This window comes from Hemiscyllium ocellatum, chromosome 18, assembly GCF_020745735.1.
Source record: "Hemiscyllium ocellatum isolate sHemOce1 chromosome 18, sHemOce1.pat.X.cur, whole genome shotgun sequence".
In the NCBI taxonomy this organism is placed as follows: Eukaryota; Metazoa; Chordata; class Chondrichthyes; order Orectolobiformes; family Hemiscylliidae; genus Hemiscyllium; species Hemiscyllium ocellatum.
The window spans coordinates 52,839,620-52,855,393 of record NC_083418.1 but is presented as its reverse complement, the minus strand read 5'-3'; the positions used below and the strand labels follow the sequence as shown (position 1 = coordinate 52,855,393).

The window sequence follows — 15,774 nt, the reverse complement described above, 5'->3', positions numbered from 1 at the left end:
CAACACATTTGCAGCTTAAATACCTCCCATCTTTCTCTCCTTGACTCACAAATATCTGTTGATAGTGTGGTGCTGGAAAAGCATAGCAGGTCAGGCAGCATCCAAGGAGCAGGAGAATCGACGTTTCGGGCAAAAGCCCTTTATCAGGAGGCCCTTCTTCCTAATGAACGGCTTTCGCCCATAATGCCAATTCTCCTGCTCTTCAGATGTGCCTGACCTGTTGTGCTTTTTGAGCACCACAATCCCCACCATCTGCAATCCTCACCTTACAACTTTCACCTGACAACTATCTGTCCTCTATGGTGTAGACAAACAAATAAAATATCTATTCATGTCTAACTCTATTTCTTTATTTTATATCATTAAGTCTCCAGACTCATTCTCTCGAGGACCCACACTCACTTTAGTTACTCTTTTTAAAAATTTCTTGTGAAATCTCTTACTATCTGTCTTTATGTTTCTAATTAACTTTCTCTCACACTAGTTTCTTCCTCTTTATTAATCTTGTTGTCATTCTTTGCTAGTTTTTAAATTCAAGGAGAAAGTGAGGACTGCAGATGCTGAAGAATCAGAGCTGGTAAATGTGGTGCTGGAAAAGCACAGCAGGTCAGGCAGCATCCGAGAAGCAGGAGAGTTGTTGTTTGGGGCATGAACGTTCCTGATAAAGGGCTTATACCCAAAACGTCAACTCTCCTGCTCCTCTGATGCAGCCTGACCTGCTGTGCTTTTCCAGCACCGCACTTCACAATTCTAGTTTTTAAATTCTGTCCAGTCTTCTGAGTTGCTATTAATTTTTGCAGGATAATGGCTTTATTTTTCTTTCATTTTGATTGCACCTTTGACTGCGTTAATTAGCATTTCAGGATTCGTAATTATGGGATTTGTAACGTGTACAGAACCGTGTCAACAGATGAAAACGCTTGAATATAATTTAGCTGAGAGACAGGATTCTCTTGTTGAGAATCATAATACCATTTTCTAACAGGAGAGCATTGGTGCATGTCAAAGGTACTCCACTGACTCAAAGGTGTTTTAAAGTGACCTGGGGTGTTGGAATGTCGATCTGGAAATGCAGGTTTTCTATTTGCATTTGTAGATGCAGAACAATTACTTTGTCTGATGAGGGAAATTGAGAACAAGGTGACTTAACCTTACAATTAATGTCTAGGTAATCCCGGAATGAAATCAAGGACCACTTCTTTACACAATAGGTGGAAATGTGGAACTTTATTCCTCAAAACGTGACAGATGCAGTGGGTTAAAAGGCTAAAATGTCAGCAGGAACCTGCTCATGATCCTGATGGCTGCCGTGCTGCAAGTTAATGCTGGGAGCAATGTTAATCGCTTGAAGATGCCTCCAAATCTGGAGGACGTCCTGCCCTAGAGAGCAAGTGAGGACTGCAGATGCTGGGGATCAGAGCTTAAAAATGTGTCGCTGGAAAGGTGCAGCAGGTCAGGCAGCATCAAAGGAGCAGGAGAATCGATGTTTCGGGCATAAGCCCTTCTTCAGGAATGAGGAAGGTGTGCCAAGCAGGCTAAGATAAAAGGTAGGGAGAAGGGACTTGGGAGAGGGGCATTGGGAATGCGATAGGTGGAAGGAGGTTAAGGTGAGGGTGATAGGCCGGAGAGGGGGTGGGGGCGGAGAGGTCGGGAAGAAGATTGCAGGTCAAGAAGGCGGTGTGAGTCCGAGGATTGGGACTGAGAAAAGGTGGGGGGAGGGGAAAATGAGGAAGCTGGAGAAATCTGCATTCATCCCTTGTGGTTGGAGGGTTCCTAGGCGGAAGATGAGGCGTTCTTCCTCCAGATGTCGTGGTCTGACGATGGAGGAGGCCAAGGACCTGCATGTCCTTGGTGGAGTGGGAGGGGGAGTTAAAGTGTTCAGCTATAGGGCGGTTGGGTTGGTTGGTCCGGGTTTCCCAGCGATGTTCTCTGAAACGTTCCGCAAGTAGGCCGCCTGTCTCCCCAATGTATAGGAGGCCACATCGGGTGCAGCGGATGCAGTAAATGATGTGTGTGGAGGTGCAGGTGAATTTCTGATGGATATTGAAGGATCCCTTGTGGCCTTGGAGGGAAGTGAGGGGGAGGTGTGGGCACAAGTTTTGCATTTTTTGCGGTTGCAGGGGAAGGTGCGGGGAGTGGAGGTTGGGTTGGTGGGGGTGTGGATCTGACGAGGGAGTCGCGGAGGGAGTGGTCTTTCCGGAACGCTGATAGGGGTGGGGGGAAAATATATCCTTGGCGGTGGGGTCCGTTTGGAGGTGGCGGAAATGACAATGATCCGATGTATCTGGAGGTTGGTGGGGTGGTAGGTGAGGACTAGTAGGGTTCTGTCCTGGTGGCGATTGGAGGGGTGGGGTTCAAGGGCGGAGGAGCGGGAAGTGGAGGAGATGCGGTGGAGGGCATCGTCAACCACGTCTGAGGGGAAATTTCAGTTTTTGAAGAAGGAGGCCATCTGGGTTGTTCAGTATTGGAATTGGTCCTCCTGGGAGCAGATGCTGTGAAGGCAAAGGAATTGGGAATATGGGATGGTGTTTTTACAAGGGGCAGGGTGGGAGGAGGTGTAATCTAGGTAGTTGTGGGAGGAAGTCGGTTTATAGTATACGTCCGTATTGAGTCGGTCATCCATTCCCCATCACGAAGGCCTCAAAGCCCTCCGCTTCTTCCTTTCCCGCCAAACCAACCAGTACCCTTCCACTGACACTCTCCTTCAACTGACTGAACTGGTCCTCACTCTTAACAACTCCACCGCATCTCCACAACTTCCCGCTCCTCCGCCCTTGAACCCCGCCTCTCCAATCGCCACCAGGACAGAACCCCACTGGTCCTCACCTACCACCTCACCAACCTCCAGATACATCGCATCATCCTTCGTCATTTCTGCCACCTCCAAACAGATCCCACCGCCAAGGATATATTTTCCCCCCACCTCTATCAGCGTTCCAGAAAGACCACTCCCTCCGCGACTCCCTTGTCAGATCCACAACCCCCACCAACCCAACCTCCACTCCTGGCACCTTCCCCTGCAACTGCAAAAAATGCAAAACTTGCGCCCACATCTCCCCCGCTTACTTCCCTCCAATGCCCCAAGGGATCCTTCCATATCCATCAGAAATTCACCTGCACCTCCACACACATCATTTACTGCATCCGCTGCACCCGATGTGGCCTCCTATACATTGGGGAGACAGGCTGCCTACTTGCGGAACGTTTCTGAGAACACCTCTGGGACACCCGGACCAACTAACCCAACCTCCCCGTGGCTGAACACTCTAACTCCCCCTCCCACTCCGCCAAGGACATGCAGGTCCTTGGCCTCCTCCATCGCCAGACCATGGCAACACGACGCCTGGAGGAAGAGCGATTCATCTTCCGCCTAGGAACCCTCCAACCACAAGGGATGAATGCAGATTTCTCCAGCTTCCTCATTTCCCCTCCCCCCACCTTTTCTCAGTCCCAATCCGCAGACTCTGCACCGCCTTCTTGACCTGCAATCTTCTTCCCGACCTCTCCGCTCCCCACTCCCTCTCCGGCCTATCACCCTCACCTTAACCTCCTTCCACCTATCGCATTCCCAATGCCCCTCTCCCAAGTCCCTTCTCCCTACCTTTTATCTTAGCCTGCTTGGCACACCCTCCTCATTCCTGAAGAAGGGATTATGCCCGAAACGTCGATTCTCCTGCTCCTTTGATGTTGCCTGACCTGCTGCACTTTTCCAGCAACACATTTTTATGACTTAGAGAGCAGCCAGTTAACTGAATGTAGCCCCAACAGTGAGAAATGGATAAGGTGGTCACTCTTTCGGCTAGAATATCATCACCATGTTGCGGAGCCCAGCTGGGTCCGGGATGGTGTTGTTGATGAGGGGATTGATGAAGGTGAGTAGCTGGATTCAAAGGGCCAGGGAGTGTCAAATGGGGCAGGGGTGACCAGATGGAGATTGCCTCTGATGGTTCTGAGGGTCACCAAAGGTGTTCACCCCTTCGCCAGACAGTGCCATTAATGGACCACTATAGGCTCAAGAATGGGTGACAGCAAACTCTCTGATGCCTCCCCCACTCCCTGTAAAATTTCAGCCAGATCAGGGACAAGCAAGCTGCTCTCTGAATCCCACAACTTCCAATTCCCCAACAGAGCAAAAAATCCAGTCCTTAGAATGAGTGGATACAGTTCTTCATTTTACCACTAGATGGTAGTGTAGTACACTAAATGCTTACTAACAATGTCTACTTTCATGAAGCTTTTAATCTCAAGACATCCCAAGGATCATTACAGCCAATTAAGTACGTTGTGAAGTGTAGTTGCTGCTTTTATTTGCAAATGTGGTCCCCAGTTTTTGCACTGTAAGGTCTCGCAAGCAGCAATACAATAATGACTAGAACATCCGTTTCACTGATGTTGCTGAGAAATTAAATACTGCCCCAGGACTCTGAGGAGAGGGAGAGACCTGCCCTGGTGTTTTTCAGAATAAAGGCAACTTTCTCATCCACTTGAGAGGGTTCCCTACTGAGGCAGAGTTGACACAGAGATGCAGCGGTGAGAGATTGTCCTCCATGGGCCTTCATTCAGAACTTCAGACTGACATTAAAATATTAGTTTCTGTGTAAAAATGATACCTGTTTGACACCAATGCTACATTTCTATTCCAAATGCACACTTAGATTGCTGCGAAAAGTTTAGGCAACAATAATTCAGCCTCTGCTACAACGTAGATGTGACCATTTCTGCAAGTTATATAGCTACAGTTTTATCTCAGGGTATAAACAGTGACTGCAGATGCTGGAAACCAGATTCTGGATCAGTGGTGCTGGAAGAGCACAGCAGTTCAGGCAGCATCCAACGAGCAGCGAAATCGACTTTCGGGCAAAAGCCCTTCATCAGGGGCTTTTGCCCGAAACATCGATTTCGCTGCTCGTTGGATGCTGCCTGAACTGCTGTGCTCTTCCAGCACCACTGATCCAGAAACAGTTTTATCTCAGTCAATTAATTAAAATCAGATAAAACATAAGAGGAGCTAAAGAAACCTATAGCACAGAAGGTGGCCATTTGGCTCATCAGACCTGTGTTTGAAAGAGCTTGTGCATTAGTCCCTGACACCTTGATCTTTCCTCATAGCCTAGCTAGCTTAACCCCAGCAAATATTTAACCAATTTTCTTAAGCCAGTTCTGACTGAATCTGCTTCCATCTGCTTCACAGGCAGGACCGCCCCTGTCATGACAACTGCATCGTGTCAAAATAATTCTCCTCTGGTTGTTTTATCACTCCTTCACAACTTTCCTGATCTCACGTTCAATTGCACGTTCCTTTTTGTTTCGAGTGGGGGAAGAGGGCTGATGGGGGTGGGGTTCCTGATTGACCATCCCCGACAGTTCTACAAAGAATCTTGATACAGGGATTTGACTGTAGATTCAAGGTGATAGGGTGAATAGAAATGAACTGGCTACGGGATCGGGGTGGGTTGAGGGAGGTGAGGGAAAGTGGAAACTAAGAAGGGGTTTCGCTGGAATAATTGTGAGGGTCACAGAATTGTGGCGTACTTTCAAACACTAACACGGCTCTCTCAGTGTGAGGCGGCCAACATCTATCAAATCCCATCAACACAATAAAAGCAGTTTAATGACAAAATCCCCATTCAGAGGTACACATTGCACATTCCAGACAAAGAGAAAGGTTTTGGGTGTTCAGGAGGGTGATTTTAGAAGAAAATGTCAAACTTTGAGGCTGAGGTTTACCTTCCTGAGCTTTGGAATTTGGGTTGGATTGACCGGCCTGTGATTCCTCTTGGCTGTGTGCCTGGTGGTGCCTCTGTCTCAGTTCCTTGTCCTCTGCTTCTGGTAAGGAGCCTCCCAGGGCAGGGGGGATCATCGCTTCACAGTCAGAGGGGTCAGAGTAAGGCTCCTCTCTCTCACCTTCAGAACTATCCAGGCAAAAAATATGAAAAGAAAAGAAATTGGGAAACTGAATGCATTACAGCATAGCTTTCAGTACAAGTAGCACAGAAATTTATACAGAAAGAGTGTAGATTCCTAACTTTAAACTGAATGTAATGATATATTTTAGGATCTTGTGTCTTAAATTGGAATGAGTAATACAGCTTCAGCATCAGCATCAGCAACAGCACATATTTATATAGCACTTTTCACATAGAGTGTGTGTGCTCAGTTGGCTTTAATGACTGGTGTAGAATAAAGGAAACAGTGCATGCTCAGTCCCTGTGCTGGCTGTACAAAAACAAAATCCAAAAAATAACTATAGATGCTGGGAATCAGAAACTAAAACAGAAATTATTCAAAAGGGTCAGTGGACCTGGAATGTTCACTTTACTTTCTCTCCACAGATGCTGCCAGACCTGCTGGGTTTTTCCAGCAATTTCTCTTTTTGACCGTGTGCTGACTGTGTTTGTGGAGGCTTCTTTGCTTTACCCTGTTGTTTGTTGGAGAGGTTTGCCTCAACTCAAACATAGCTGAAAATGTGTTGCTGGAAAGACTCAGCAGGTCAGGCAGCATCTAAGGAACAGGATATTCGACGTTTCGGGCATAAGACCTTCATCAGGAATCATAAGGGCTTATGCCCGAAACGTTGAATATCCTGCTCTTTGGATGTTGCCTGACCTGCTGCGCCTTTCCAACAACACATTTTCAGCTCTGATCTCCAGCATCTGCAGACCTCACTTTCTCCTCAACTCAAACATAACCTTTCTCTAATGCACAGAGGTGCCTATGGTTTTTTTTTGTGGACTTTGGTTCCCCACCCAAATAGTAAATGTCCCCAGATGTTTCACTGGGGCCTCACACCTAAGGCAGCAGGTGGATGGGAAAACGCAACCCGCAAGTTCCCCTCTATCTCACACGCCGACCTGACCTTTCCTTCATCACCATTGGATCAAAACCATTTCTTCATCATCAGTTGGTCAAAGTCTTTTTAGTTGGATTAATTTGATGGCCATTCAAAAGAGTTAACACAATGGGTCAAATGACCACCATTTTGTTTTAATGTCCTCAATTTTGGTCATGTGTTGTGTTTTCTCACCTTATGTTTGTTGTAAAAACACTGTGGTCTCCTCACCGACCTACATGGAGTTCCTTGATTATTGTTGTTTTCAAATTCCTCCCTTTCCATCTCTGCACATGCTCCTATCCTCTAGGATCCAAATGAAACCTCCATGTCCAATTTTGATGACAGTCATACTTTCTGCTGCCTGTGTCCCTAAGCTCTAGATTATCTCCCTCAACCTCAAGGTCTCTCTTTCTTGTTTAGTTGTGTCAGCAAATGGTCTGCCAACATTTCTAGCTGTAATTAATGACGTGTAACAAACTAGGCATCTATTATTTTGTAATGATGATTAAGGGATAGAGAAAGGCAGAATCTTTTGAAATAGTGAGGGGTGTTTTACATTCACCCAAACTGGCAATTCGAGCCTTGATTTAAGATCTTATTTAAAAAACAGCACCTCTGACAATGCAGTGCTCCCTTAATACTGCAATGGAAAATCACCAGTAACCCTTGCACTCAGGCCGAGGAGTGGAATGTGAACATAATACCTCATCACTCATAAGTCAGTGTGCTATCCACTAAGCTACAGTTGACGCGCAAATCTTTCACCTTTGTTAAGACGTGACTTAACACCTAGCCGTTTGACTGAACTATTGGTGACCAACCAAACTTTGTGTCAAATTTTGTTCCGTGATGCGTTTAGGAAGTGCCTTGGGACACTCACCATGTTAAAGGAGCAATATAAATAAGGGTAGCTTTTGTTAACTATTTTACGTATATTGTATGAGCCATCCATTCATTAGAGAACAATACAGCACCTGATTTTCCATGATTTAATTGAACAGCACGGCAGAACATGACTGAGGGGCAGAACACACAAATAAAATCGGAGCAGAAGTGGGGCAATTGTCCTCTTAATGATCTCCTGTTCCCATGGCCTGAAGCAAACTTAAGGCGAATCCATTACGACAGGAAATAAAGGCAAAACATTTGAGAAAAGCTCCAGTTCAAAATCACCCTACAAAGCACCAACTAATATTTTTCCTCGTGTCTGCCACACAGTGTTTAGAGTTACATTTCTGGCCTTCTGGTTCTAATCATCTTTTTATTAAAGTCCAATCACTAATAATAATCTCCTGAGGTCTGTACAGGCATGGAATCTGGGAGATAGATTTCTGAGGAGCAGACTCACCAGCTTCCAGACTGAATGACTCAGTTCTAACCTCAACTTAATCAGCAATGAGGTAAGCGCCCGTGTTAAATGGTCTGATGTCAAACGAACCTACAGGCTATTGGAACCAGATCTATGTAGCTTCAGAGAAAAATCTGTGCTTAGCTCAGCTACCACAAGTTTCAACCTGATTGCAAACGACTGAGAGATTGATTACTCTCCGTGTCTCTCAGCTCCCTCCCCTGCCTGACACGAACACTCCTCGTTTATCTCGGCTGAGGACCGGCTCCAAAACACATCAAAGCTGCCTGCTCCTGGGGTAGGGGACTTGCTTAGCCAACAGATGCGAAAGTGGGATTTGAAGCCAGAGCTCAGAGGCAATGATGCTACTGCCTGAGCAGAAGAAAAATCTATAGTGAGGCTGATTGCTCTGTGTACCCTGTATTTAAGACCTTTCACATTTGATGGACTTGTGATCTGATATCAGGGTTGCTTTGGCAATTGACAGCAGGCTGCTAGAATATTCAATTTTACAGCATGGGAGCAGGCATTTGACCCATTACAACTATATCAGTTCTTTAATCTCATTTCCCTTTCATTGTGCTACAAATACTTCCATTTTAACTTTACCTGTGAACAATACCATGCAATTTACTCCCACTGCACTTTCAGACATTGCATTCCTGGCCATAACAACGCCATACTTAAAATCGTTCTGGTTCTTCTGCAAGTTACTTTGCGGATGGTTTCCTTGGGCACTACCCTATTACCATTTACTCTATCAAAACCCTTCACAATTTTGAACCTCTCCATTAAGTCTCTCTGTTTGAAGGTGAACATTCCCAGATTTTGAGGCTGTTCATGGGGCTAAAGTCTCTCATTCCTAGAACCATCCTCTAAGACCTCTCCAAGACCTTGACATCTTTCCCAGAGTTAGGCATAACACTCTGCTCAGGCCTAACTAGTAGTTTCAATAATTTTGTATAACTTCCTTGCTCTTTGTCTCTGTCAATGAAGCAAGCCATGTTTAAAGAATCATAGAATCTCTACAGTACAGAAAAAAGCCTTACGGCCCATCGAGTCTGCATCAACCCACCGAAGACAACTCACCCTGACTGATCTCCCCACCCTATCCCCAAAACCCTACATTTACCATGGCTAACCCACCTAGCTTACAGATGTCGTACATTATGAGGCAATTTAGCAGGGCCAATCCACTTAACCTATACATCTTTGGACTGTGGGAGGAAACTAGAGCACTCAGTGGAAATCCACACAGACACAGGGAGAACATGCCAACTTCATGCAGTCACTTGAGGCTGGAATCAAGCCCAGGTCCCTGGTGAGGCAGTAATGCTAACCACAGAGCCACCATGCCACCTACTGGTATCCATTCACCCAAACTAAATGTCTTGCACTTTAACTTGTTGATGGAAATCACACTATTTCGAAGAAGAGGCAAGTGAATTCTTGACTGTGTCCTGATCAACATTTACCCCTCAATGAACACCACTGAAAAATAGATTAGTTGGTTATTTAGTTAATCAATACTCAGGTGTTGCATTTGCTTACAAATAAAACAGGGACAGCCCAGTCAAAACCAATCACTGATGGTCAAGATTGCTTGAATATTGAAGTGATGTTAAAGGTATGTATACATACAGACTTTTTCTTTCTTTGCATTGCTCTGTCAATTAGCAGCTACCTTTTGGTGAAATTGATGCAAAATAACGTGCAGGGACAGGCCCTGCCATAACTGCAGAGGCAAACATGTTGCTCAGTAACTCAGAGACCCCATGGAAATGGAGTAACTCCAGTCCAGTAGCAGCAGACTAAGTATTAGCATCCTTCCATCTGTGAGAAATGATGGAGCCAGATAAAATAGGCTTTTGAGATGGGGCCTGTTTGTCTGCTTCATTTGTAGTTGGGAAGAAGAACCTCAAGAGGCAATTTTTGCTACAAGCACAGCTCGTGGAACTGACAAGTGAATTTTCTAATTGAGCAATAGAACTGTTGCCAAACCGCTGTAGTCTCTGGTCTTCATGGTGTTTGGACACCAGCCACAGGAAGTGTCACCATCTCCCCCCCTCCAGCTGCTGGTGCTTCCCAGCGGTGATAGCTGATGGTCATGTCACACTGACACAGCCCCTAATCTGGCTCCACCTACTTCACCTACAGAATGTGGTGTGTATAACCATCTTCCATTCTGCAAATCACAGGTGCCAACATAAGAGTGGCACGGTGGCTCAGTGGTTAGCACTGCTGCCTCACAGCACCAGGGACCTGAGTTCGATTCCAGCCTCGGGCAACTGTCTGTGTGGAGTTTGTATGTTCTCCCTGTGTCTTGCGTGGGTTTCCTTTGGGTGCTCTGGTTTCCTCTCATAATCCAAAGATGTGCCAATTGGGTGAATTGCCCAAAGTGTTCAGGGCTGTGTAGGTTAGGTGCATATGTCAGGGGTAAATGAGTCTGGGTGGGTTACTCTTCAGAGGGTCAGTGTGGTCCTGTTGGGCTGAAGGGCTTGTTTCCATATTGTCGGAATTCTACGCGTTCAGGAGGACTGCTGCACTCAGAATGTTGTCCTGCTGAGATACACTCAAAGCATGCAGCAGCCAGGAAAGGTGCCTGATAAACCACCCAGTCAGCCCTGAGGCTTAGTGTTGTGTGCTTTACATGTCGGCTACATTCTTTCCCTTATGTGAGTATTGAACTCTACATCAAGGTGCCGTCATTGTGGATTGGGAATCATAGCATTTACTATCGACCCCCAGCAGATCATTATTCAGTGTGACCAGGGTGGAGATGCAAAACTTTGCCTGATGTTTGTAGTCACAGGCAAGGGAAAGGCTGTCCAGGAGTCTTTGAGTAGGTGGATCCTTCTGGGTGGTTTAACAGTACCTCAACATAAAGGAGTTGCTGGTCTTTGATTTCACGTCTTGCTAGAGAGTAGAGCCTGCCTCCTGATTCAGTATGGGATTCAATGCACTTTCAGATCTGTGGGGAAGGCAAGGTCAGGAAAATCGAGAAGCAGCAACTAAGAGAAGAGTAGGTTAAGTTGAAGGAGTATTCTGGTTGAAGTGTCTAAGGTAATTAAAGGAATTAATAGAGTAGACAGAGAGTCATAGAGAAATACACCATAGAAACAGATCCTTTGGTCCAACTGACCCGATATGCTGACCCGATATCCTATATAAATCCAGTTCCATTTGCCAGAATTTGGCCCATATCCCTCTAAACCCTTCATTTAACCATCCAGATGCCTTTTAAATGCCTCCACCACTTCTTCTGGCAGCTCATTTCATGCATGCACCAGCCTCTGCATGAAAAAGTTGCCCCTTAGGTCCCTTTTATATCTTTCCCCTCTCACCCTAAACCTATGCCCTCTAGTTCTGGACTCCGCCCCCCTGGGGAAACCACCTTGTCTATTTATCCTATCCATGTCCCTCATGATTTTATAAACCTCTATAAGTTCACCCCTCAGCCTCCAGGAAAAGCAGTCCCAGCCTGTTCAGCCTCTCCCTGTAGCTCAAACCATCTAACCCTGGCAACATCCTTGTCAATCTTTTCTGAACCTGTTGACGTTTTGCAACATCCTCCCTATAGCAGGGAGACTTGAATTGTATACAGTATTCCTATAGTGGCCTGACTAATGTCCTGTACAGCCACAACATGACCTCCCAAATCCTAGAGTCAATGCACTGACCAATAAAGGGAAGCATACCAAACACCAGCTTCCTCAGGTGGGGGATCCAGACAAAGTAGGAAATGCTTTAAAGTTAGAGCTCAGTCACTCCGAGATGTGTCTGAAGGTTTCTCCCCCAAGAAGCTGATAGAGATGGGAGAGCTCAGGGCTGACACCACCAGTGTTTTGTTAGATTAGGAGATTCCGGGTTAGAGAACCAGCTTAGGTGGATGGTATTAAATGAGCCATGATCCCATTGAAGGATGCAGCACATAGAAGGAAGCTGTGTGATCTCCACGTGTTCCTCTGTTCCCACACCTTAATCCGAGTCCTTCTGATATTATGTTCTTAGTTTTCCGAAATGCTAATATTTCGGACTATGGGAAAAGAGAATGACTGCTGGTTCTGGACACTCCAGCCATTGAGAACAACCTATCCTGTCCAGACTTGATGGAATTTTATAGGTCCCAACTCATTCTTCTGAAATCCAGTGAATGTCGTCCTAAAAGCAAATCTTAGCGGGACTTAGACACTTAATGGTAAAGTCCTAGGGAGTTGCTGAACAAGGAGACTTTGGAGTGCAGGTTCATAGTTTCTTGAAAGTGGAGTCTGGCTCGAGAGGACAGTGAAGAAGGCATTGGTATGTTTTCCTTTATTGGTCAGAGTATTGAGTACAGGAGTTGGGAGGTCATGTTGCGGATGTACACGACGTTGGTTAGGCCACCTTTGGAATATTGCGTGCAATTCTGGTCTGCTTCCTATCGGAAGGATGTTGTGAAATTGAAAGGTGTCATTAAGGATGTACAAGGATGTTGCCAAGATTGGAGTATTTGTCCTGGAAAATGGATATCTGGTTGGCATGAACGAGTTGGACCAAAGTGTCTGTTTCCATGCTGTACATCTCTATGACTCTATGACTCTAACTGAGTCAGTTTCTCTTCATATATCAGTCTTGCCAATGATAGCAATAAGTCCGGTAAACTTTCGTTGCACTCCCTCCAGCACCATGACATCCTTCAGGATTAAACTGCACACTATACTCCAGGTATGGTCTCACCAAGGTCCTATGATATTGCAGCAGGACATACTGCTGTACCATGCATGCTAACCCTCAGTGACTGGTGTACCTGCATGCTAACCCTCAGTGACTGCTGTAGCTGCATGCTAACCCTCAGTGACGGGTGTACCTGCATCCTCACCTTCACTGCCTGCTGTACCTGCATGCTCACCCTCAGTGACTGCTGTACCTGCATGCTCACGTTCACTGCCTGGTGTACCTGCATCCTCACCTTCACTGCCTGTTGTACCTGCATCCTCACCTTCTGTGACTGCTGTATCTGCATGCTCACCCTCAGTGAGTGGTGTACCTGCATCCTTCGCTTCACTGCCTGCTGCACCTGCATGCTCACCCTCAGTGTCTGGTGTACCTGCATCCTCACCTTCACTGCCTGCTGCACCTGCATCCTCACCTTCAGTGACTGCTGTACCTGCATCCTCACCTTCTGTGACTGCTGTACCTGCATCCTCACCTTCTGTGACTGCTGTACCTGCATGCTAACCCTCAGTGACTGCTGTACCTGCATCCTCACCCTCAGTGCCTGCTGTACCTGCATCTTCACCCTCAGTGACTGCTGTACCTACATGCTCACGTTCACTGCCTGCTGCACCTGCATCCTCACCTTCTGTGACTGCTGTACCTCCATGCTCACCTTCAGTGACTGCTGTTCCTGCATGCTAACCCTCAGTGACTGGTGTACCTGCATGCTCACCTTCACTGCCTGCTGTACCTGCATGCTCACCTTCACTGCCTGCTGTACCTGCATGCTCACCTTCAGTGCCTGCTGCACCTGCATCCTCACCTTCAGTGACTGGTGTATCTGCATGCTCACCTTCACTGCCTGCTGTACCTGCATGCTCACCTTCACTGCCTGCTGTACCTGCATCCTCACCCTCAGTGCCTGCTGTACCTGCATCCTCACCTTCAGTGACTGCTGTATCTGCATTCTCACCTTCACTGCCTGCTGTACCTGCAGCCTCACCTTCAGTGACTGCTGTACCTGTGTGCTCACCCTCAGTTATTGCTGTACCTGCATGCTCACCCTCAGTGACTGGTGTACCTGCATCCTCACTTTCAGTGACTGCTGTACCTGCACGCTCACCTTCACTGCCTGCTGTACCTGCATCCTCACCTTCACTGCCTGCTGTACCTGCATCCTCACCTTCAGTGACTGCTGTACCTGCATCCTCACCCTCAGTGACTGCTGTACCTGCATGCTCACCCTCAGTGACTGGTGTACCTGCATCCTCACTTTCAGTGACTGCTGTACCTGCACGCTCACCTTCACTGCCTGCTGTACCTGCATCCTCACCTTCTGTGACTGCTGTATCTGCATTCTCACCTTCACTGCCTGCTGTACCTGCATCCTCACCTTCAGTGACTGCTGTACCTGCGTGCTCACCCTCAGTTACTGCTGTACCTGCATGCTCACCCTCAGTGACTGGTGTACCTGCATCCTCACTTTCACTGCCTGCTGTACCTGCATGCTCACCCTCAGTGACTGGTGTACAAGGGCTCCCAGGTCTCACTGCAGCTCTCCCTTTCCTGATCTATCATCATTCAGATAACAGTCCACCTTCCTGTTTTTGCCACCAAAGCGGATAACCTCACATGTTTTCACATTATACTGCATCTGCAATGCATTGAATGGGAGGCTATGGCCCAGTGGTAGTAATGCCAGATTATTAATCCTGAGTCTCAGATAATGTGCTAGAGACTTGGATTTGAATCTTGCCATGACAGTTGCTTGAATTGATTTCAATGTTAAAACACCTGGAGTTAAGAATCTAATGATAACCCTGAATCCATTGTCGTTTGTTGGAAAAACCCATCTGCTTCACTCATGTCCTTTAGGGAAGGAAACTGCCATCCTTACCTGGTCTGGCCTACATGTGACTCCAGACCCACAGCAACGTGACTGACACTGAGCTGCTTTCTGGACAATAAATGCTGCCTAGCCAGCAATGTCCTCATCCCAGGAATGAATGGAGAGATTTTCTCACTCGTTCAACTTGTTCACATCATACTGAAGCATCTCTGCATCTTTCTCACAGTATACTCTACCCTCCAGCTTTAGTGTATGGAAACTTGGAGATATTACATTTAGTTCCCTTATCTAAATCATTATTGTGAATAGCAAGGGTCCAAGCACTGATCCCTGCAGTATCCCACTGGTTATTGGCTGCCACTCACAAAATGACCCATTTACTCTTATACTTTGCTTCGTGTTGCTAGTCACGTCAGTACACCAACCACAATCCCACTTTTTGGGTAATCTCTTACAGGAGACTTTATCGAATGTTTTCTGAAAGTCCAAGTAAACCTTATCCACTAGTTCCCCCCCCCCCTTACCAACACCATTGGTTACATCCTCAAAATATCCAATTGATTTGGTGAGCATGATTTCACTTTCTGTCCCCTCCTGGCACTATCTTCCAAATGCTCTTCTCTTAAATGGACTCCAGCATTTTCATTATTACTGATGTCAGGACAACGTGTCTGTAATTCACTTTTCTCTGCACCATTTTTTAAATAGTGGGGTTACTGTAGGTACCCTCCAATCCTTACGATCTGTTTCTGAGTCTGTAGAATCTCGGATGATGACCACCAATGCATCTGATATTTTGAGGTCCACTTCTTTAAGTATCTTGGGATGTAGATTATTGGGGCCCTGGGGATATGTCAGCCTTTGATCCATCAGTTTCCCCAAAACCATTTCTCTAAAACTACTGTTTACCTTCAGTTTCTCTCTCTCACTTGGCTGTGTGTTTGCCAGTGTTTGCGGGGGGGGGGGGGGGGTTTCTTTGTGAAGATAGAACCAAAGTATGATTTTAATTGGACAACTATCTCTTTGTTTGCATTATAACTTTCCTTGTTT

General features: G+C 46.4%; 1 protein-coding gene across 9 annotated transcripts in view; it reads right to left on the bottom strand.

Moving 5' to 3' along the window:
- mical2a (microtubule associated monooxygenase, calponin and LIM domain containing 2a) overlaps positions 1-15,774 on the bottom strand; it is a 296,251-nt gene that overhangs the window by 62,983 nt on the left and 217,494 nt on the right. For all 9 annotated transcript variants that reach the window (XM_060838999.1, XM_060839005.1, XM_060839007.1 and 6 more), the window contains one exon: positions 5,728-5,912. In XM_060838999.1, the coding sequence (XP_060694982.1) occupies positions 5,728-5,912 (185 nt within the window). The remainder of the gene's footprint in view (positions 1-5,727; positions 5,913-15,774) is intronic.